The 21,777-nt window shown below is 41.6% G+C and overlaps 1 protein-coding gene across 1 annotated transcript in view; it reads right to left on the reverse strand.

The window, feature by feature from the left end:
- The window catches only part of ric1 (RIC1 homolog, RAB6A GEF complex partner 1), a 209,619-nt gene that overhangs the window by 30,533 nt on the left and 157,309 nt on the right, over positions 1-21,777 (reverse strand). Inside the window, exons 15-19 of the mRNA XM_060839091.1 lie at positions 20,708-20,797; positions 11,336-11,496; positions 8,720-8,858; positions 3,321-3,437; positions 2,426-3,154 (exon numbers count right to left, since the gene is read on the reverse strand). Coding sequence (XP_060695074.1) covers positions 2,426-3,154; positions 3,321-3,437; positions 8,720-8,858; positions 11,336-11,496; positions 20,708-20,797 — 1,236 coding nt within the window. The remainder of the gene's footprint in view (positions 1-2,425; positions 3,155-3,320; positions 3,438-8,719; positions 8,859-11,335; positions 11,497-20,707; positions 20,798-21,777) is intronic.

Here is a 21,777-nt window from a genome sequence, read left to right on the forward strand (position 1 = left end):
CCACTACTTCAATATCTAGGTGAATGGATCCGGTTTGTAAAACTTGCCTTTATTTCTTTCCCCATCATACACACACCGTACTCTTCTTCAACTGCACCAATTTTTCAACTGATGGGCACAAGAATCTTCTATAATTCATTTCAACAGCAAATACTAATGGAGTTGTATAGGTCCTACATGGCTTAAATCTGCGTTCCCTTCAAATATCATTACTGTATCCTGGCAACTGTACAGATGTATTTACAAAAGTTGTTCCTTCATCGGACAGGGTATTGAGCACAAGACTTGGCAGGTCATGAGACAGTTGTATAGGACTTTGGTTTAGGCACATTTGGAATACTGCGTACATTTTTGGTTGCCACATTACCAAAAGGATGTGGATGCTATGGAGAAGGTGCAGAGGAGGTTCACCAAGATGTCACCTTGTATGGAAGGTGCTAGCTATGAGGAGAGTCATAGAGTGATAGAGATGTATAGCATGGAAACAGACCCTTCAGTCCAACCCACCCATGCCGACCAGATATCCCAACCCAATCTAGTCCCACCTGCCAGCACCCAAACCCTTCATATTCATATACCCATTCAAATCCCTCTTAAATGTTGCAATTGTAGCTCATTCCATACACGTACCACCCTCTGTGTAAAAAATTTGCACCACAGGTCTCTTTTAGATCTTTCACCTCTCACCCTAAACCAATGTCCTCTAGTTCTGGACTCCCGAACCGCAGGGAAAAGACTTAGCCTATTTACCCTATCCATGCCCTTCATAATTTTGTAAACCTCTAAGGTCACCCCTCAGCCTCTGACGCTCCAGGGAAAACAGCCCCAGTCTGTTCAGCCTCTCCCTACAGCTCAAATCCTCCAAACCTGGCAACATCCTTGTAAACCTTTTCTGAATCCTTTCAAGTTTCACATCATCTTTCCAATAGGAAGGAGACCAGAATTACACACAATATGCCAACAATGGCTTAACCAATGTCCTGTTACCTCTCAACTCCTGTACTTCATACTCCTCTGGCCAATAAAGGAAAGCATACCAAACGCCTTCTTCACTATCCTATCTACCTGCGACTCCACTTTCAAGGAACTATGAACCTGCACTCCAAGGTCTCTTTGTTCAGCAACACTCCCTAGGACCTTACCATTAAGTGTCTAAGTCCTGCTAAGATTTGCTTTCCCAAAATGCAGCACCTTGCATTTATTTGAATTGAACTCCATCTGCCACTTCTCAGCCCATTGGCCATCTGGTCAAGATCCTGTTGTAATCTAAGGTAACCCTCTTCGCTGTCCATTACACCTCCAATTTTGGTGTCCTCTGCAAACTTACTAACTGCAACTCTTGTGCTTGCATCCAAATCATTTATATAAATGACAAAAAGAAGAGGACCCAGCACAGAGTTTGAATTAGATTAGTTTGAGTAGATTAGGATTATTTTCATTGGAATGGAAGAGGTTGATTGAGGCCTACAAAATCATGACAGGTGTAGACAGGGTGGATAGCAAGAAACGTTTTGCTACAGTGGAGGACTCGATTACTAGGGGTCACGAGTTCAAAGTGAGAGGGGTAAAGTTTAGGGGAGATGCATGTGCAAAGTTCTTTACGCAGGAGGGTGGTGGGTGCCTGAAGCGCATTGCCAGTGGAGGTGATAGGGGCAGGAACGATAGCGTCATTTAAGATGTATCTAGACAGGTACATGAATGGACAGGGAGCAAAGGGATAACCAATCCTTAGAAAATGAGCGGATCTGGATCGGCACAGGCTTGAAGGGCTGAAGGGCTTGTTCCTGTGCTGCAATGTTCTTTGTCTTTGTCAATTCAGACTTGCTTATTGAAGCTAGGATACATGGGGAAAAAAAGAAAGGTGCAATACATTCAATAAAAGCACAGTGGCTAGCTACTGCTGTTCCTGGGAAAGGAAACTTAAAATCAATATTGTCCAACTTTTTTTTTAAAGAAGTGAAGGCATCAACTTAACAAGTTGCAGGAAAAAAGACACGTTTCAACTTCAATTGCACATGTCGTTGTATGAGAACAAACCATAATCAAGGATGAAAGGGAACATATAATTCCCAATTTGTTATTACGTAGCATGAAAGAGGATGCTGATCTTTATCTCATTAATCAATCTATGCCTATGGCCATGTAATTGTAAATAGATTTCTGTCCTACAGAGGTTTAGAATCAAAGTTTACAAAGCAGGATCCATTATAATTTACTGTTGCCTTCCTACATGTTGTTGCCATTCTAAAACAACATCTAATTTGCACAAGTACTTGGATTGCAACCGTCTGACTCACTCCATCGTACGTGCTGCCATACGTTCAAGACTTGAATTTGATTTGTTTCATATCAAACTTCCACTACAAATCATAACAAATGTTTTGATGGGTGTTTTTCTATGAAGTTTAACGTGTCAACTTCTTACCTGCAAGATGATGAGATAAGATGCAGCAGTGTCCAAGTCTTGTGCCAGCAGACACTCTTCAAACAAATCTTTTGGGTTGCCTACAGCAGCAAACAAATAATTCCACAAGGCATATTCAGTCTTTCTAGCACAGTGAACTACTGTCTGGAGAAAAAGAGGAAATTCAGTGATGAACTTTGCCACAGTTGGAAGCAGAGGATCAGGAATAGGTTCCCGGGAGGTAGCTTCTTCTTCCAATACTTCATGAAGCATCAGTTCCAGTACATGAGGAAAGTATGGTAATGTGACACAAGACTGAGCTAGAAGCAGAGCCTGTTCACCAAGGTTTCTGACCAGGAGCTGGCGAAGAATATGATGGAGGTAGATTTGGGAGGTCCTCTCAACAGTACAGAAAGGGAATAGGACTTCCAAAGGTTCTTTTTCATTGTTGCGTGTGTATAAGTTGTCATACAGTACAGTTTCGTTCACTGCACCAAGGACCAAGGCATCCTCGAATAGGACAGCCAGGGGATAGATATTGATCTGGAAAGGCAACATGATCCGTCTGGAAAGAAAGGAATGTGGCTTGCGATTGTCTCTAGGAAAAAGAGGGAGCCAGACTTTCATCCCTGCTTCTCCACAATTAAGCCAGAGAGCTTCCAGCAAATGACGCTTCTGTTTGTTAGATCGGCAGGTGGTCCATACGTTTTCAACACACTGGGCAAGCACTACCGGGGCACAGAAAGGGAGCTAAAAGACAAAACAAAATGCTTGTCTTGAGAAAGGACTAAATCAAAAGTTAGTTGATCATTTAAAGTAATATCTATTCTAACATCATTTCAGAATATTTTAAAAGCACTCATACTGTTGTTTTCCACATGAGCTGCTTAGTAATTATTCTGGTGCATTTACTTACAAGCTTCTTATGTTTGGAAATGCTGTCCTTCTCTCGTACCTGAGGACCTGATCGATCCCTTTGTAGCATGATAAGTTGACCCGCTAAATTGAGCATAATGCTCTCTGCAGCACAGGCCTGGAGTAGGGAGAGAAAGTAAAGACTATTTAGTAATATTATCATAGACTTATATAGAGCCATAGAGTTATAAAGGTGTATAGCATGGAAACAGATCCCTCGGTCCAACCCGTCCATGCCGACCAGATATCTCAACCCAATCTAGTCCCACCTGCCAGCACCCGACTCATATCCCTCCAAACCCTTCCTATTCATATATTCATCCAAATGCCTCTTAAATGTTGCAATTGTATCGCCTCCACCACTTCCTCTAGCAGCTTATTCGGGTCACCAGTTTCCATGTAGAATAGGTTGAAGACAATTTGAAGACTATAACCTATTTTGAAGGAATTAAACTTTCGCCAAATAGTGCAGAGAAGGAATACTTCAACAATGGCAACTTTCTTTATTAGACTTTAAACCTCTGATGTGGAGATCAAGGTCAGTATACAGAATTCCTGCATCATCACAGTTAAAACGAAATGTCTCTGTATAATTACTTATATCTCAGATATTCTCATTAATCCTTTGTATGGTTTAGACAGTTAGTTTCATTGTGGGAGCAGCCATTTTAGCAACTCTGTATGGGGGAGATATGGAGGGAAACAAAATTTTAAAAATTCACAAAGTTTTACTCTTGTAATAGCTTAGCTGTTCTAAATTAGAACCAGGGAATTGGTGACCTTGAGCCACGAGGAAATACACTGAAATCTCCCTTTATTACTTTTGGAATTATGGAGCTAATCAGTAGCTTATCAGGTGCTACAAAAATGCAAGGTCAAGAGGCCTCAGGATCCTTGTGCTTTTAAAATTTAAAAGGGAAAACGTTTCACATTGGACTATTCAATATCCACATCATCCTTCCTTTTAATGAAAGGTAATGATTTACAATTTTGTATGCAATGGCAATTTAATTATATGTGCATCATCCAAATATTTGATCAATAAAATTATTCAAAAGTACTTCAGAGCCAGCACAGCCTTACAAACAGCAAAAGCTGACTCGCCAGCTCACTGTTCCTCCAGCGCATCAGACTTTAGGAAACATTGCAACAGCCTTCGCTCATTACCAATTATTAGTCTCCAACTATAGAAACAGATGTCAAAAACAGTATACAATTGACTCCAGCAATTATTTGCTGAGCTCGGAACTGCTGCCTACTTTATAAGTCGACATATAGTCATATACAAGTGTTTGAGGTGCAGGACCAAATTGAAAATAGCAAATAGTTTGGTTGATCAGCTGATGTGAAAGCACCAAATTTCCTGAGAGGCTGGTGTTGAGGAGACAGCTGGATGGGGAAAGGCAAAAACATCAAAAGCAAAAAGTCATTTGATAACTTTTGCTTGCCATCAATTTCTTTCATTTATTCATTTGGGAGGTCGTCATTAGAGCGGACATTTAAGTGTTCCACTCTACTAACAAATTGGATGGCATACGTTATAAAGAATATAATTATTTTAGGAACTGTTCACAAAAGAGCACTTTTTAAAAGATTATTCATTTTGTGGGATGTGGGCGTCAGTAGCTGGTCATCATTTATTGCTCATCTTTAGTTGCCTTGAGAAGGTGATGCTGAGCAGTCTTCTTGAACAGCTGCAGACCACCTGCTGTGGGTTGACCCACAATGCCATTAGGGACAGAATTCCAGGATTTTGATCCAGCAACAGTGAAGGAACGGCAATATATGTCCACATCAGGCCAATGAATGGTTTGGGGGGGAACTTGAAGGTGGTGGTGTTTCCATATATCTGCTGTCCTTGTCCTTCAAAATGTACATGGTCATGGGTTTAGAAGATGATGTCTGAGGATCTTTGGTGAATTGCTGCAGTGTATCTTGCGGATAGTACACACTGTTGCTATTGAGCGTCAGTGGTGGAGGGAGTGGACACTTGTGGATGCAGTGCCCATCATGCAGGCCGCTTTGTCAAGCTTCTCCAATGTTGTTGGGGCTGCACTCATCCAGGCAAGTCGCAAGTATTCCATCACACTCCTAATTTGTGCCTTGTGGACAGGCTTTGGTGAGTCAGGTGGTGAGTTACTTGCCACAGAATTCCTAGCCTCTGTACTTGCTTTTGTAGCCATTGCATTTATGTGCCGAGTCCAGTTTCTGATCAATGATAACTCCCAGAATGTTGATAATGGGAGGGGGGAGAGAGCATTTAGTGACGACAACACCATTGAATGTCAAAGGATAGTGGTTAGATGGTTACAGCCTGGCATTTGTGTGGCATTAATGTTACCTGCCACTTGTTAACCCAAGCCTGGATATTGTCCAGATCTTGTTGCATTTGGACACTGGCTGCTTCAGTGTCTAAGGAGTTGCAAATGGTGCTGAACATCTTACAATCATCGGAAAACATTCCCACTTCTGACCTTACAATGGAAGCAGTTGAAGATTAGATTTGATTAGACTTACAGTGTGGAAACAGGCCCTTCAGCCCAACAAGTCCACACCGACCCGCCAAAGCGAAACCCACCCATACCCCTACATTTACCCCTTACCTAACACTACGGGCAATTTAGCATGGCCAATTCACCTGGCCCGCACATCTTTGGACTGTGGGAGGAAACCGGAGCACCCGGAGGAAACCCACGCAGACACGGGGAGAACGTGCAAACTCCACACAGTCAGTCACCTGAGTTGGGAATTGAACCCGGGTCTCAGGTGCTGTGAGGCAGCAGTGCTAACCACTGTGCCACCGTGCTGCCCACATTGTTGGGCCCAGGACACGATCATGAGGAACTCCTGCAGCGATGTCCTGGAGATGAGATGTCTGACTTCCAACAGCCACGATCATCTTACTTTGTGTCAGGAATGACTAACCACCGGACGGCTTGCCCCCAACACCCACTGATTCCACTTTTGCTAGGACTCTGTGATACACTTGCCCAAATGCAGCTTTGATGTCAAAGACTGTTGCTCTCATCTCACCTCTGAAATTCAGCTTTTGTCTAGGTTTGATCTAAGGCTGGAATGAGGTCAGGAACTGAGTGGTCTTGGAAGAATCCAAACTGGGCGTCACTGAGCAGACGCTGCTCGATAGCACTAGTAGATTGAAGGGGCAGTAACTGGCCCAGTTGGATTTGTCCTGCTTTTTGCATAAGGACACACTTGGGCAATTTTCCATTTTGTCAGGTAGATGCCAATGTTGTAACTGTACTGGAACAGTTTAGCTAGGGGAGTGGCAAGTTTTGGAGCACAAGTCTTGAGTATTATTTTGGAATATTGTCGGGACCCATATTCTTTGCTGTATCCAGTATCTTTAACTGTTTCAATATCACATAAAGTGAACTGAATTGGCCAAAGACTGGTATCTACAATTCTGGGGGCCAATGTAAGAGACAGAGGTAGATCATCCACTTGGCACATCTGACTGAAGATTGCTGCAAACTTCAGCCTTATCTTTTGCACTGATGTGCTTGGCTGCTCCATCATTGAGGATGGGGATTTTTGTGGAGCCTGCTGCTCCAGTGAATTGTTTAATTGTCCACCATCATTCCCAAATGGTTACAGCAGGACTGCAGAATTTAGATCTGATCTGCTGATTTTGGGAGAACTTAGCTCTGTTCATTTCTTGCTGCTTTTGTTGTTTGGCATGCAAGTAGTCCTGTTTGGTGGCTTCACCAGATTAATATCTCATTTTCACTATGTCTAGTGCTGCTCCTGGCACGTCCTCTTGCACTCTGTTGAACCATGGTTGATCGCCTGGTTTGATGGTAATGGTTGTGGGGGATATGCTGGGCAATGAGGTTACAGATTGTACTGGAATACAATTCTGCTGCTGTTGATGGCCCACAGCACCTCATGGATGTCAGAGTTGCTAGATCTGTTCAAAGTCTATCCCTTTCAGCATGGTGATAATGGCACTACATGATGGAGGCTCTTGTCAATGTGAAGGTGGGACTTTGTCTCCACAAGGACTGTGCGGTGGCCACTCTTACCAATACTCTTACCTTACCTGTCATGGGCAGGTGCACCGGCAGCTGGCACATTCGTAAGGATAAGGTCAAGTATATTTTTCCCTCTTTTTGGTTCTCTCACCATTTTCCGCAGACCCAGTCAAGCAACCAAGTCTTTTAGGACCCAACCAGCTCGATCAGTAGTACTGCTGCTGAGCCACTCTTGGTGGAGGACATTGAAAAGCCCCACCCAGAATACATTTTGTGCCCTTGTACTCTCAGTGCATCCGCCAACTGTTGTTCAACAATGATGGGTTCATCAGCTGAGGAAGGACAGTACGTGGCAATCAACATGAAGTTTAGTTGTCAATATTTAACCTAAAGCCACAAGACTTCATGGTGTCCGGAGTCAATGTTGAGGACTCCCAGAGCGACACCTTCCTGACTGTTTACCACTATGCCAAAATCTCTGCTAGGTCTGTCTTGCTGCTGAGAGATATCCAGAGATGGTGATGTCTGGGACATTGTCTGTAAGGTATGATTCTGTGAGTATGATTCTGTTAGGCTGTTGCTTGTCTAGTCTGTGAGACAGCTCTCCCAATTTTGGCATGAGACCCCAGATGTTAGTGAGGAAGACTTTACACGGTTGACAGGGCTGTTTTAGCCATTGTCTTTTCTGGGGCCTCGGACGATACCTGGTGATCCACATGGTTTCATTTCTTTGAGAGTTTGTAGCAGTTGGTACAACTGAATGGCTTGCTCAGCCATTTCAGTGGGCAAACGAGAATCAACCACATTGCTGTGGATCTAGAGTCACAAGTTGGTCAGACCAGATGAAGACTAGAGACAAAAAAAACTGCAGGTGCTGGAATCCAAAATAGACAGACAGGAGGCTGGAAGAACACAGCAGGGCAAGCAGCATCAGGCGATGGAGAAGTCGATGTTTTGGGTGTAACCCTTCTTCAGGACCAGGTAATGATGGCAGATTTCCTTCTCCGATGGATATTAGTGAATCAGATGAGATTTTCTGACAATCAACAATGGTTTCATGGTCATTAGTAGATTCTTAATTTCAGACATTTTTTAATCCACCATCTTCCATTGCAGGATTTGAACCTCAGTCCCCAGCCATTATCTGTGTCACTGGATTAATAGTCCAGCAAAAGTACCACTAGGCGATCGCCTTCCCTTATTTCAATGGCTACTGATTCAACCCAAATATTAGTAATCCAAATGTAAACTCTAGCATTTAAGAAACAATTTAATCCCAATTGCATATTTTGGACTATCCTGTACTTTAATGTAAAATAAAGGAATTAACATGCAGACTGAAAAGTCGACCTTTATTAATAATCACACAAAATATTGGCAGCAGAATTGCATACATTTCATCTGGTACCTGCTGTGGCATTTTCAAGGTGATGCCTGTCTCTGTTCTCACAGAGGTCAAAGTTATTGATACCACGAGTGAAGGGTGTGGGATGTAACGTGACATGGATACCTCCTGAAGAACTTGAACACTGGCAGTCGGATTAGGACTAAAGTTTAAGAAAAAATAAAAATCAGATTAAAAACTTTAAATTAAATCTTTCCAACTTTAAAAACCATACTCCTAAATGACTTAATTTTTTCATACATAGTCAATGAAGTGACTTTAAAAAACTTACTCACATTTGGTAAGAGATATTTGCTTTTATTTCACCGATAATCAGCAACAGTGAGGGGATACAGGAAATTCCCTATCAAACATTATGCCTTAGTCTTTAGAAAACTACACTCTAATGTACCATTGACATTTTTCATCAAATGTATTTCTGTTGTTTGCAAATAGTAAAATAGCTTCTTGAACTACTCTCAAATTGAAGTAAAGGATCTAGAGTATAGAAGTTCTGTATATTTTAGGAAAATAAAATAGGTTTTCTAGCAATGATTTCATAGTTAAAGGAATATGTGTGTTAGCCAAAGGATCAGCAAAATGATACCCACTCAGGCTCAGATACAAAACCTGTAAATAGAAAATGTTCTCATTGGGTTTTCAAAAAAAACCCATGAATGTAGTAGTCACTGTAAATGATGCATAATATTAAAGAATATGCTCAGACAACTGCTGTTCATAATACAGCAAAAATTCCATTAAAATCACTCATGTTTCATCAATAATTTAGTCATCAAGAAGCCAGCAAAAACCACAACTGCAGATTTTGTTTTGTATCTACTATTTCCAAGTGAAATAGATCTACAATTGACATATTATACGAATTCAAATACCTACTGAAACTGGCATTATATTGATGTATACACACGTATACAGTGAGGCGAGGGGGCATATAAACAAGGCAGCAAATTGGGGTGTGGTCATTCCAACATATAGTGAACATAGAAAATAAAAGTAGACCATTCTGCTCATTGAGCCCATTCCACCATTCATTGTGATGGAGTGCCCACAAGGCCATATATAACTGAAGGAAAACAGAATGAAAGCTGACCCTTTGTCTTTGAATGTTTTAATGTACAGTGAAAAGCTTTACTTGATGTAATGCAAACTCCAAATCTTCAAATCTCAGAAACACGGGAGTGGGAGTTGGCCATTCAGTCCCTTGTTTCACTTTTCAATGAAATTATGATCGATCTTTTGCTGAACTCCATATACTGGCCTTTGTTCCATACCCCTTAATACCTTTACTTGGCAAAGGTTTCTCTCAAGTATCCACAGCCTTTTGTGAAGACAGTTCCAAACTAATTTAGACAGCACGGTGGTACAATGGTTAGCACTGCTGCCTCACAGCACCAGAGACCTGGGTTCAGGTCCCACCTCAGGCGACTATGTGGAGTTTGCACATTCGCCACATGTCTGCGTGGGTTTCCTCTGGGTGCTCCATTTTCCTCCCACAGTCCAAAAATGTGCAGGTTAGGTGAATTGGCCATGGTAAATTGCCCATAGAATTAGGTGAAGGGGTAAAATGTAGGGAATGGGTCTGGGTGGGTTGCGCTTCGGCGGGTCAGTGTGGGCTAAAATGGGTGGCATGGTGGTTAGCACTGCTGCCTCAAAGTGCCAGGGTCCCAGGTTCGATTCCAGCTTCAGGCGACTGTCTGTGTAGAGTTAGCACATTCACATTGTGTCTGTGTGGGTTTCCCCACACAGTGCAAAGACGTGCTTGTCAGGTGAATTGGCCATATTGAATTGCCCATAATGTTAGTCAGAGGGAAATGTGTCTGGGTGGGTTGCTCTTCGGCGGGTCGATGAGGACCTGTTGGGCCAAAGGGCCTGTTTCCACACTGTAGGGAATCTAATCTGATCTATGAGATGGGGGTCTGGCAGCAGCATTACATGGCAAGATGTTTGCGCACTTCACTATTATGGGTGGCACGGTGACACAGTGGTTAGCACTGCTGCCTCACAGTGCCAGAGACCTGGGTTCAATTCTCGCCTCAGGCAACTGTCTGTTTGGAGTTTGCACATTCTCCCCGTGTCTGCGTGGGTTTCCTCCCACAGTCCAAAAATGTGCAAGTTAGATGAATTGGCCACGCTAAATTGCCCATAGTGTTAGGTAAAGGGGTAAATGTAGGGGAATGTGTCTGGGTGGATTGCTCTTCGGAGGGTCGGTGTGGACTTGTTGGGCTGAAGGGCCTGTTTCCACACTGTAAGTAATCTAATCTAATAATTGAGGCAAAATGTAATTTCTTGACTAATCAACAAATGTTTAAAATATAGTTGAGGTAGATTTTTACTTTCTGGTTATACAGCTCCTGACAGAATTGGCTACCTGCAGCAGTATTTATTCACACATTATATAAATTTGTAATGCTAGGCTATGATTAAGCATAGTTTGAAAGCAATTAAATTAAAACCCCTTTAAAAGGATTGCCTAAACTGAATATGGTGAGTGTAATACCTGGTTATGTCACAACAGTGTGACTGTTCCAATCACAAACCAACGTTTCAAAAGTTCACATGCTTGGTTTTACCCAACTTTCGAGAACAGCATTAAACACCAGAACTTGGGAGACTACTCACCCATCATCTTTTCGATCAATACTGTATAAGCAGATAGAGCAGTCCACTCTAAACAAAATCACCATGTCCTTGAAGACATTTATGAGCAAAGTCTCTGATTGCACTTTGGTAATATGAGCAAAAACATTGTCTAGATTGGAAGACCGGAGATAAAGTCGTAGCTGGTTTATAAAAGAAAAAAAAGAAGGGATATCAAAATTTTAACCGGCATGAAATTTCAACATGAATTCTAAGGATAATAAACTTTGTACACAGAACACTCATATCAAATTGCTATCAGCAACTCATTTGACCAACCTGCAAGCTTTGTAAGTGAGCAAAGTGTTCACCAAGGTATTTTTTTTGGTCGTCATACAGAAGGGCACATTTACTCAAACCAGTCTTTAAAATTGTTAGATAATTTATCACTGATGTCTACGAGTAATAATAGTTTCATCCAATAGTCTTAGGAAAAAGAAACTTTTTTTGATTATTTTTGATGGAATGTGCATGCTCAATCAAGTCCCACTATTCTATGAGTCAGAAGTGTGAAATATGACCAACTTAATCATGAGGATGGTTAATGTACGACTTTGACTACTACCTAAGACAAACAAAACTGACATCAAGTTTAAAAAAAAGTAGGAAAACTAAAACACAAACTTAAACCATATATCCTTTATAAAGTCATCAGCCGACTAGACATCCTATCTAAACCTGGTCCCATTTGCCAGCATTTAGCCCATATCCCTCTAAACCCTTCCCATTCACATATCCATCCAGATGCCTTTTAAATATTGTAAATGTATTAGCCTCCACCACTTCCTCTGGCAGCTCATTCCATACACGCACCACTCTCCAAGTGAAAAGACCGCCCTTTTTATATCTTGCCCCTCTCATCTTGAACCTGTGCCCTGTAGCTTTGGACTCTCCTACCCCGGGAAAAAAAAGACTTTGCCTCTTTATCCTATATATTAGAGTGGTGCTGGAAAAGCACAGCGGTTCAGTCAGCCTCCGAGGAGCAGTAAAATCGACGTTTCGGGCAAAAGCTCATCAGGAATACAGGCAGAGAGCCTGCCCTTTTTACCTATTTATCCTATATGTGTGCCTGATAATTTTATAAACCTCGACAAGGCCACCTCTCAGCCTCCAGAGAAAAGAGCCCCAGCCTATTCAGCCTCTCCCTACAGCTCAAACCCTCCAACCCTAGCAACATCCTCGTAAATCTTTTCTGAACCCTTTCAAGTTTCACAATATCCTTCTTATTTTGGGGAAGAGACCAGAATTGTCTGCCATCAATGTACTGTACAGCTGCAACATGACCTCCCAACTTCTATACTCAATGCAATTGAGCAATAAAGGAAAGCATATGAAACGCCTTCTTCACCATCCTGTCTATCTGCGACACCATTTTCAAGGAACGATGAACCTGCACTCCAAGGTCTCTTTGTTCAGCAACACTCCCCAGGACCTTACCATAAAGTGTATAACTCTGCCCTGATTTGCTTTTCCAAAATTAGATTAGATTAGACTTAGATTAGACTTACAGTGTGGAAACAGGCCCTTCGGCCCAACAAGTCCACACCGACCCGCCGAAGCGCAACCCACCCATACCCCTACATTTACCCCTTACCTAACACTATGGGCAATTTAGCTTGGCCAATTCACCTGACCCGCACATCTTTGGACTGTGGGAGGAAACCGGAGCACCCCGGAGGAAACCCACGCAGACACGGGGAGAACGTGCAAACTCCACACAGTCAGTCGCCTGAGTCGGGAATTGAACCCGGGTCTACAGGCGCTGTGAGGCAGCAGTGCTAACCACTGTGCCACCGTGCCGCCCAAATGCAACACTTCAAACTTATCTAAATTGAATTCCACCTGTCACTCCACGGCCCACTAGCCCAGCTGATCAAGATCCTGTTGTACTCTGAGCTAACCTTCTTTGCTGTCCACTACACCTTTAATTTTGGTGTCATCTGCAAACTTACTAACCATACCTTCTACATTCACATCCAAATCATTTACATAAATGGCAAAAAAGCAGTGGACCCAACATCGATCCTTGTGGCACACCACTGGTCACAGGTCTCCAGTCTGAAGTGTAACCCTCCACCACCGTCGTCTGCCTTCTATCTTCGAGCCAGTTCTGCATCCAAATAGCTAATGTCACTGTATTCCATATGATCTAACTTTGCTAACCAGTCTACCATGAGGAACATTGTCAAATATCTTACTGAATTCCATATAGATCACATCCACCTCTCTAACCTCACCAATCCTTTTTGTTACTTTTTCAAAAAAACTCAATCATGTCTGTGAGACACGATTTCCCACGCACAATGCCACACCGACTATCCCTAATCAGTCCTTAGCTTTCCAAATACATATACATCCTGTCCCTCGAGATTCCATCAACTTGCCCACCACCGATATCTGGCTTATCGGTCTATGGTTCCCTGGCTTTTCCTTACCAACTTGCTTAAATAGTGGCACAACATTAGCCAACCTCCAGTTTTCTGGCACCTCTCAAACATGGAAAAATAATCCAAGGCCTGTCCTGTGAGGAAACAGTTCATTAAGAGATCAAGAAATACTGATCCTTAAAGCATGACGCTGTGGACAGTTGAACAAAGGATTCTTTGACAGTTGGATTCAGGGAGTTGACACCCACCTCATAGATTCACGAAATCCCTCAGTCCAGAAAGAGTCTATTCATGTTCCAAGTCACCCCGCCCCATCCCCACAACCCTACATCTGCCATGGCCAACCCATTCAGCCTGCATATTCCTGGATACTACGACACAATTTAGTATGGCCATTCCAACCAACCTGCACATTTTTGGCCTATGGGAGAAAACTGGAGCAATTGGAGACACACACACACACACACACACACACAGAGGAGGACATACAAACTCCACATTCTCAGTTGCCCAAGGTTGGAATTGGAGGCTGACAGGCAGCAGTGCTCACCACTAAGCCACCATATAGGTCTGCCCTGTGTGTCAAAGCTGAATGAAGGGAACCAAGAATGTGCAACACACACAACAGTTCATAAATGGAATAGACAAGACAGACAATTTTGCAACAACAGAGTGGGTGAAAAATATATCCCAGAAACAACAGAGTCTGTGGATCAAGAGTTCAAATCAAAAGGGGCGAAAATAAGCTGACTTTCTCAGAGTTAGGAGTTTTAATGATGAGATCGCATTGCTGTCAACTGTGGCTAATTTCAATTTGGTATCTGGGCAGCTGGACCAAGGGATTTTTTCTTTGCAGAGTCTTCAAGCATTATTTCTTTTCCCCACTCAGAGTGGGAGGGAGGGATCTAGCTTGTTGCAGGCACCTGAAGCTCTGAAACAACTGCTCTCTCATCTTAGGTCGATGGCAAGGGGCTACTGAAAACCAAGCCCAATGTTGTTGCTGAGCAGTTTATTTTGTGACCAAAGGCGAGTTAATCTGACAGAAGCATCAAATCCAGCTTCTTCCATGGTTTACATGCTTTTATGGATACCATACTATTCTGCTTTTGTTTTGCTTTGATTATTTGCTTGCAGTAGTCCTAACATCCATGGTTTTGCTTATATTTTACAAATAAAATGTATGTCGTTTTTATAAGATGCATTTTAAAAAGAAAGAGGTCAACAGTGCAGACATTAACTTGCAGTATTTCAAGCTACAAGTAATGAAACTAGTTAAGTTTATTTATTTGGAGACTAGGAAAATAATAAGGAGGAAGATGGCTATAGTTATTGTAAATGTCAATCATCTCAACCCTGGGACATCATTGTAGGAATTCCTCATGATAGCATCCTAGGCCCAACAATCATTTGCTTCAATGCTTTTCCCTCCATCATAAGGTCAAAAGTGAGGACGCTCACTGATTATTATCCAGTGTTCAACATCATTATCAGATCCTGAAGCAGTCTACGTTCCTATGCAGCAAGACCTGGATGGTATCCAAATTGAGTTGATCACTGGCAAGTAACCTAGACACCTCACAAGTTCCTGGTATTCACCATTTGCCCTTGACATTCAATGGCATTATCAGTGCTGAATCTTCCAATGGCAACAGCGGGGGGAATTACCATTGACCAGAAGCAACTTTTTAAACAAACGTGAATGCAAGAGTAGGTCAGAGACTGGGAATTCAGGGCACATACCTCCTAATTTTCCAGTATCTGCCCATCATCTAAAGGACACAATACAGGGGCACGATGGAGTACTCTCCACTTGCCCAAATGAATGCAGGTCCAACAAAACAAGCAGTTCAATGCTAATCTGGAATAATTGCCAATTTGAATAGCACCCCATCCATCACTTTCAACACTCAATCACTCTTCCACCAACGCACATCAGCAGCAATGTATACCATATTAAAGATACACTACAACAGCACCTTTCAAACGTGTGACCTCTAACATCTACAAGGACCAGAGAAAAAGACAAATGAGAACACTACTGCATGCAAGTTCCCCTCCACGCCACACACCATCCAGAATTGGTAGAACCAAGTCATCATTCCTTTATTATTGCTGGGTCAAATCCTGGAACTTCTTTCCTAACACACAGATTCTGGTAATGCAAAATGGTGATTCAGCATTACTTTGGAGTGCAAATAGGATCGGAAATAAATGCTGGCTTAGTTAGTGACACATCCTGTAGTTCTTCATGAAGTACAATTGGATGATCAACTGACAAGTTCTCGTTGAAAGCGCAGTTCTCAGACCATGGATAATTAACTAGTCATGCTGAGCTTTCTGCTCAACTCCTATATCGACTCACAGCGATAGCCAGCTTCACCTTCAAAGCCCCTTGTATTCGTTAAAATTGAGAGATTCTCCTGTAACCTTTGTCTTTCACATTAGTTCAAACAGATCCATGGGGGGAGCTGGAAGCTGAAATACTGACATCATTTAATTTTGTAGATCTATGAAAACAAAAACCTGGCCTTCAAAAGAGCAGGCAGATTTGCATTTACATTGCTTACATTGCAACAATAACCACAATTCAAAGCACAGACAACTTAGGTACAGCAAGCCCAAACAGATTTTTCAGTGATGATGTTCGAAAGATGAGTGTTAGCTAGGTTGCCAGGGATAACTCCTGTGTGCTCCTTTGTAATTACGGCATGGGATCTTTCATTTGCATCCAAAAGAGCAGACTGGACCCAGCTTAAGATCTCATCCAAAAGCCTAAAAGGAGACAATGACTTAGAGCTAGCGATAATAGCTGCGGGTATTGATACTAGCTCAATCTCTCATAAAGCAATCCCACCATTCCAGGGTATAGTCTGGTGAACCTCTGTTCAATGGCAGTGCTTCCCAAGCCTTTCCCATTTGGGGCCCTGTTTGAGGCTTGAAAATTGTCTGAGAGAAAAGGGGGTGCTGTTAGTAGGAAAGAGGAGCTGTTATACATATAGCTAAGTAGGGGTCTCTGGCCCAGAGGTAGGGAAGCCACCACTGTCGGTTAAAGCTCCTAAGCAACCAGTGCTGCTGCGGTGGTTGTGACCCCACTAAAGGTTCCAATTCCCATGTTTAGAAGTCTTGTTTTATAGCAAGTACGTCACTCCTTAGATGAGGAGACCAAAACTGTACACACTATTCCTGGTGTGGTCTCATCACGGAGCTTTACAATTGCAGAAGCTATCTTCACATGCGTACTCAAATTCCTCAGCAAAGGTCACTGTGAGGGATGCCCAAGACTGAGCAACAGATAATGACCAACAACTGCCCATGACTAATGCAGAACACGGCTGACAGTTGTTAAGTGCGCTTGGGAAAAATATCTGCTGATGTAGTCTTCACAAGTAGAAATGTAGTAGCCCCATAGATTCAAGGTTACTAAACGGAGATAAAATGTGCAGCTGCAGTTACTTACGCATACGACACAGATAACATTTTACACTAATGAATTACTAAAAACAATCTGTTACAATACTAAGAGTTAAGATTCTTCAGATAGTCATAGATATTGATTCTGAAGTAGTTATAGATTCACTGATCACTAAAAGCACGAAGAGAAAAAGATTCAAATAAAAATTATGATAGCAAACCAGTCTCAGACAATAAAAGCCGCTCCACTCCCCTCCCCCTCAACCACCCCCCCACCCCAAACTCCATATCATTACAGGGAGAAATGAACATTCAACCTACATTCCAACGTCTCAACACATAAGGTACCCAAGGGTAAAGATAGCGATGCCTAGCAAATATGGTAAGACACAACTTGTAAGCAAACCACATAACTTTGTTGGAACTGATAACAATTATCAAAAATCAATATTCTTTTGTACTTGCTGTAATGAGGTTAATAAGGAAGTTAAAATATTCTAAAGTGATAGGTAAGTATCCAATTAATTGGTAATTAACATTGAGTACCCCGAGCACAAGCTTGGGAAACAGGTGAGGGAACGTTTCTGGTCCATAAGCACCAACCAACCCTACCTTCCAGTGACCATCCATCACCACCTCCCCCCACCACCCCCGACTCCCTCGATGACATGTCGATTCTAAGCCTCCTCCACTGCCCAAACACGGACACCCACAAGGGAGAACACTGCATCTTCTGCGATGGGAGCCTATAACCACACAGCCTCAACACTGAATTCACCAGTTTCCAAATCACCCCACCCCATCCCAGCTCCAATCCAGCACCAGCCTCTTGACCTGACCTACCTGTCCATCTTCCTTCACACCTATCAGCTCCATCCTCTCCACTGACCTATCACTATTCTGCATCACCTATTGCCATCCCAACCCCACTCCACTGCCCCTATTTATTTATCAGCCCCCTTTCCAGTCCTGAAGAATAGTCGTGCCCAAAATATTGACCCTCCTGCTCCTTGGACGCTGCCTGACCTGCTGTGCTTTTTCCAGCATCATATTTTATTGACAGCATCTGCAATCCTCATTATCTCGCAGTTGACACAGTGCAGCTGGCAGATGTCTGGGTAGGAACGTACTTGAAATCATTATGAAAAGCCTCAGGAAGGAAGATGATAGCATGGGAAACACAATGAAATAAGTTGCTGAGTGGAGCAGTACTTCATTCAGGTTAAGTACTATCAACAGTCAAACTGTTTCAAGTAAATTGCTGAGGCAAACTTGAATTGCATAAAGTTAACAATCACACAACATCAGGTTATTGTCCAACAGTTTAACTGGAAGCACACTAGCTTTCGGAGCACCGCTTCTTCATTAGGTGGTTGTGATGAAGGAGCGGCGATCCAAAAGCTAGTGGGCTACCAACTAAACCTGTTGGACTATAAACTGGTGTTGTGTGATTTTTAACTTTGTACACCCCAGTCCAACACCGGCATTTCCAAATCTTGAACTGCATATGATGCCATACCAAACATCCAATTACGAAGAGATAACTCAGCGCTGCTGACAAATAGTAAACAAAGGAGTGTGCATGCTAAATCTAAACTGTATAGGTTAAGACATTACAAAACTTGTGTGTGCCTTAATGCTCTGGAGAAAATGAAGCTGTACTGAAAATAAAGTTGCAATAAAGGTTACCCGAAGTGACCCCGTGATTTAGATCCTCCTTGGAAAACAGTCACCATTTGCTTTTCTAATTACTTGCAACACATGCTAGCTTTTGGTAACTCATGAATATCCAGGTCTCTTTAGACATCAGTACTTTTCTGAAGCAGTATGAATATCTTTACACGTATTTATATAATAATACAAATGCCATGTTCTAGCCTATAAATTTAGCCTGTCCAAGTCCCCTTGAAGCCTCCCTTGCTTCTTCTACACACTACATTCTCAACTAGTTTTGTCATCAGCAAATTTTGGATATATTACAACTGGACCTCACCCAAACCGTTAACACAGATTGTGGATAGTCTAAAAGAGCAACAAAACACTTACTTTTATATTTTGAATTGTGGATTGAAACATGAAAAGGACTGTTTTAAAGCCAAGAACTGTGGAAAGGATTAATGCACTTTTTAAAAACAAGTTATCTGTCTCTTGGCAATAATGTTGTTTACATTGTTGTTTCCTTAAGCAGCATAGACAAGCTTCTGCAAAGGAGGCCAGCAAAAAGTAATTAATTAGTCTGTGAAATGATGATGAGTTACTGATCACAAAAGCCTTCTGCCTACCAATAAATGTGATTGGCTTTCATGAAGCTGAATAGTTTGTGGGTGTGCATGTTTCGTCAGAAGCCATCAGATCTCTAGAAAGTGAGTCAATGTCCTTCTCTATGGAGTTAAAGGAAATGTAATTTGAAGAATGTCAATTTATTTCCTTCCACCAGTTGTAGTATGCTGTTGCTTTGAACCAATAAATCAGAGACTTTTTTAGTTCTCAACCAATCCCTCTGTGCCTCCTGCAAGCAAGTGAAATTACCAGAGGAGGAGGATGGAGGAGCAAGTCCTGACAGGCCAAAAGGATCATTGCAGCAAAGCCTATAAACAGGGACCATTCAACTACCTTTCCATTCTGTCCATATCATCCATTTTTTTGTGCCCATCTGTGTGTGAAGGAGCAGTTGAATTGGGGGATGGGGAGGTAAGAGTTTTAAGTTATAGTTAAAAATATTCATGGTTCATAAATCATTACATGCAGCTATAATCTATTAATTTGGTCTCGGAGTTCTGCCAACCTGGGTCCAGTTTGGGGAAACTTGTACACTTTTATAAAATCTAGTTATTGTGACAACTCCAAGAATAGCAGTGTTTGGTGCTGCGATGAGGCATTACAACAGAAAATGCTAGAGAAACTCTGATACCATCTCTGGAGAGAGAAGCAGAACCAAGGATGTGACTCGGATATCTTTAGAATGGGTTTGCACTGTGAATAGTGTATCTGGGACATGTGCACATCACATCTTATTGAAGATATTGTTGAAGCTGGATTGCAAAAATTCGATATTGTATTAATTCCCAGCAGTCTAACCAGTCTTGTTCAACCTTTAGATGCCTCTTTAAACAAGCCATTGAAGGATAGCCTTCGGAAAAAGTGGAATATCTGGAAGATTAGTGGAGGGAAGACATTCAGCAAAAGAGAAAACAGACAATGCTTACAACTCTGCGTGAATGGGTCCTCGAGGCTTGTGAAAATTTTCCTATTCGACAACTCTGTGATCAGTTGACATAGCAACTTAAAAACTTAAGTAGTGAGATATGAAAGAGGGTAGATTCTAACTCTCAAAAAATATTACTTGTGAATAAGTTTACCCTCTACTTTTTGGTTCAAATTTGGTCTCCTTTTTCATGCGAATTTCCAGCACTTTTACTCTGTATACACTAAATTAGACAATATTTTTTGACTCAAGAATTGGAAAATATGACTTTACAAAATCAATTTTCTGTTTTTATTGCAATTTACAATCGTATTTAAACCTGGGCATGCCGGACAAGAGTTCTTCACTCACCTCTTCCTGTTGGTCAACCAAATTATAACAGGCTAAAACAATGAAGTCATTCCACCATGCAAGACCACCAGTCACAGCCATATTCTGTTCCTAAAACAGACATGTATGGATTGGAAAAAGTCATCAGAATAATTTATTTTACAAACGTTACTGCTATCTAATCAAATACTGTTAAAATACTTTTCCTTAATACATGGCAAACATGGTGCTTGGTTTTAACATAGTTAAGCTAACGGTACTTGTTAAGTTCTGACGGATATCAAATGTCAAAGTCACCAAAAAGGACTTGTGTTTAAAACTATTTGTTCATAAAAAGCTTTGAAGAAATGGCTATAGATGGCAACAAGTCTAATACTACAAAATTTACAAATTCAAACACTCTTAAGTCACTGAACATCTTCTAATCTCAATCATCAAGAGATCTCCAGAATCAAATCATAGTTTCAAAGAACAAAGAATGCAATTTCAACAGACAAAACAAAATTATTGCAGGGTAAAATGATAAACTAAAAAGATAAAAAGAGCAGCCAAGGGGAAGAAAGAAATCTTAGTGATTGTGGTGGAGAAAGACAACTGCAGCTTAAAACTGTTGTAATGTGCTAATGGGCAAGGCAAAACCAAAAAGAATAAAACTAGAAAACAGCAGATAGCTGCAATCCCTGTAAGAGGGAATCAACAGAATTTTTAAAATATGAAACAAGAATATTGTATGTATTTGTCAAGCCATGAGACTATTTTTACAATCTGCACACCAATGGGATACGAGGCAATCAATACAATAGAAAAATGTGTCAACGAACTTAAGTAATCAAAAAGACAGAGGCTGATTTGCTTCAGGCGTTATAACTGAATTTTTAAAATTGCTTGTCACATACAATTTTAGGAATTTGTACATCATTTAAAAGAAAGCTGATCCTATTGATCTTACCTGACTCACCTGCAAAACATTATTCATACTGGTGATAATGTGATACCTTTACCCTCTAGATTGCTATGCTGTAAATCTTCTGAGAAACTGGCAACAGCTTCAAGAAAACTATAGCTGTTGCTTTTTGAGAGTCAGTGAGACA

The sequence above is a fragment of the Hemiscyllium ocellatum genome, chromosome 2, assembly GCF_020745735.1.
Source record: "Hemiscyllium ocellatum isolate sHemOce1 chromosome 2, sHemOce1.pat.X.cur, whole genome shotgun sequence".
Lineage (NCBI taxonomy): Eukaryota > Metazoa > Chordata > Chondrichthyes > Orectolobiformes > Hemiscylliidae > Hemiscyllium > Hemiscyllium ocellatum.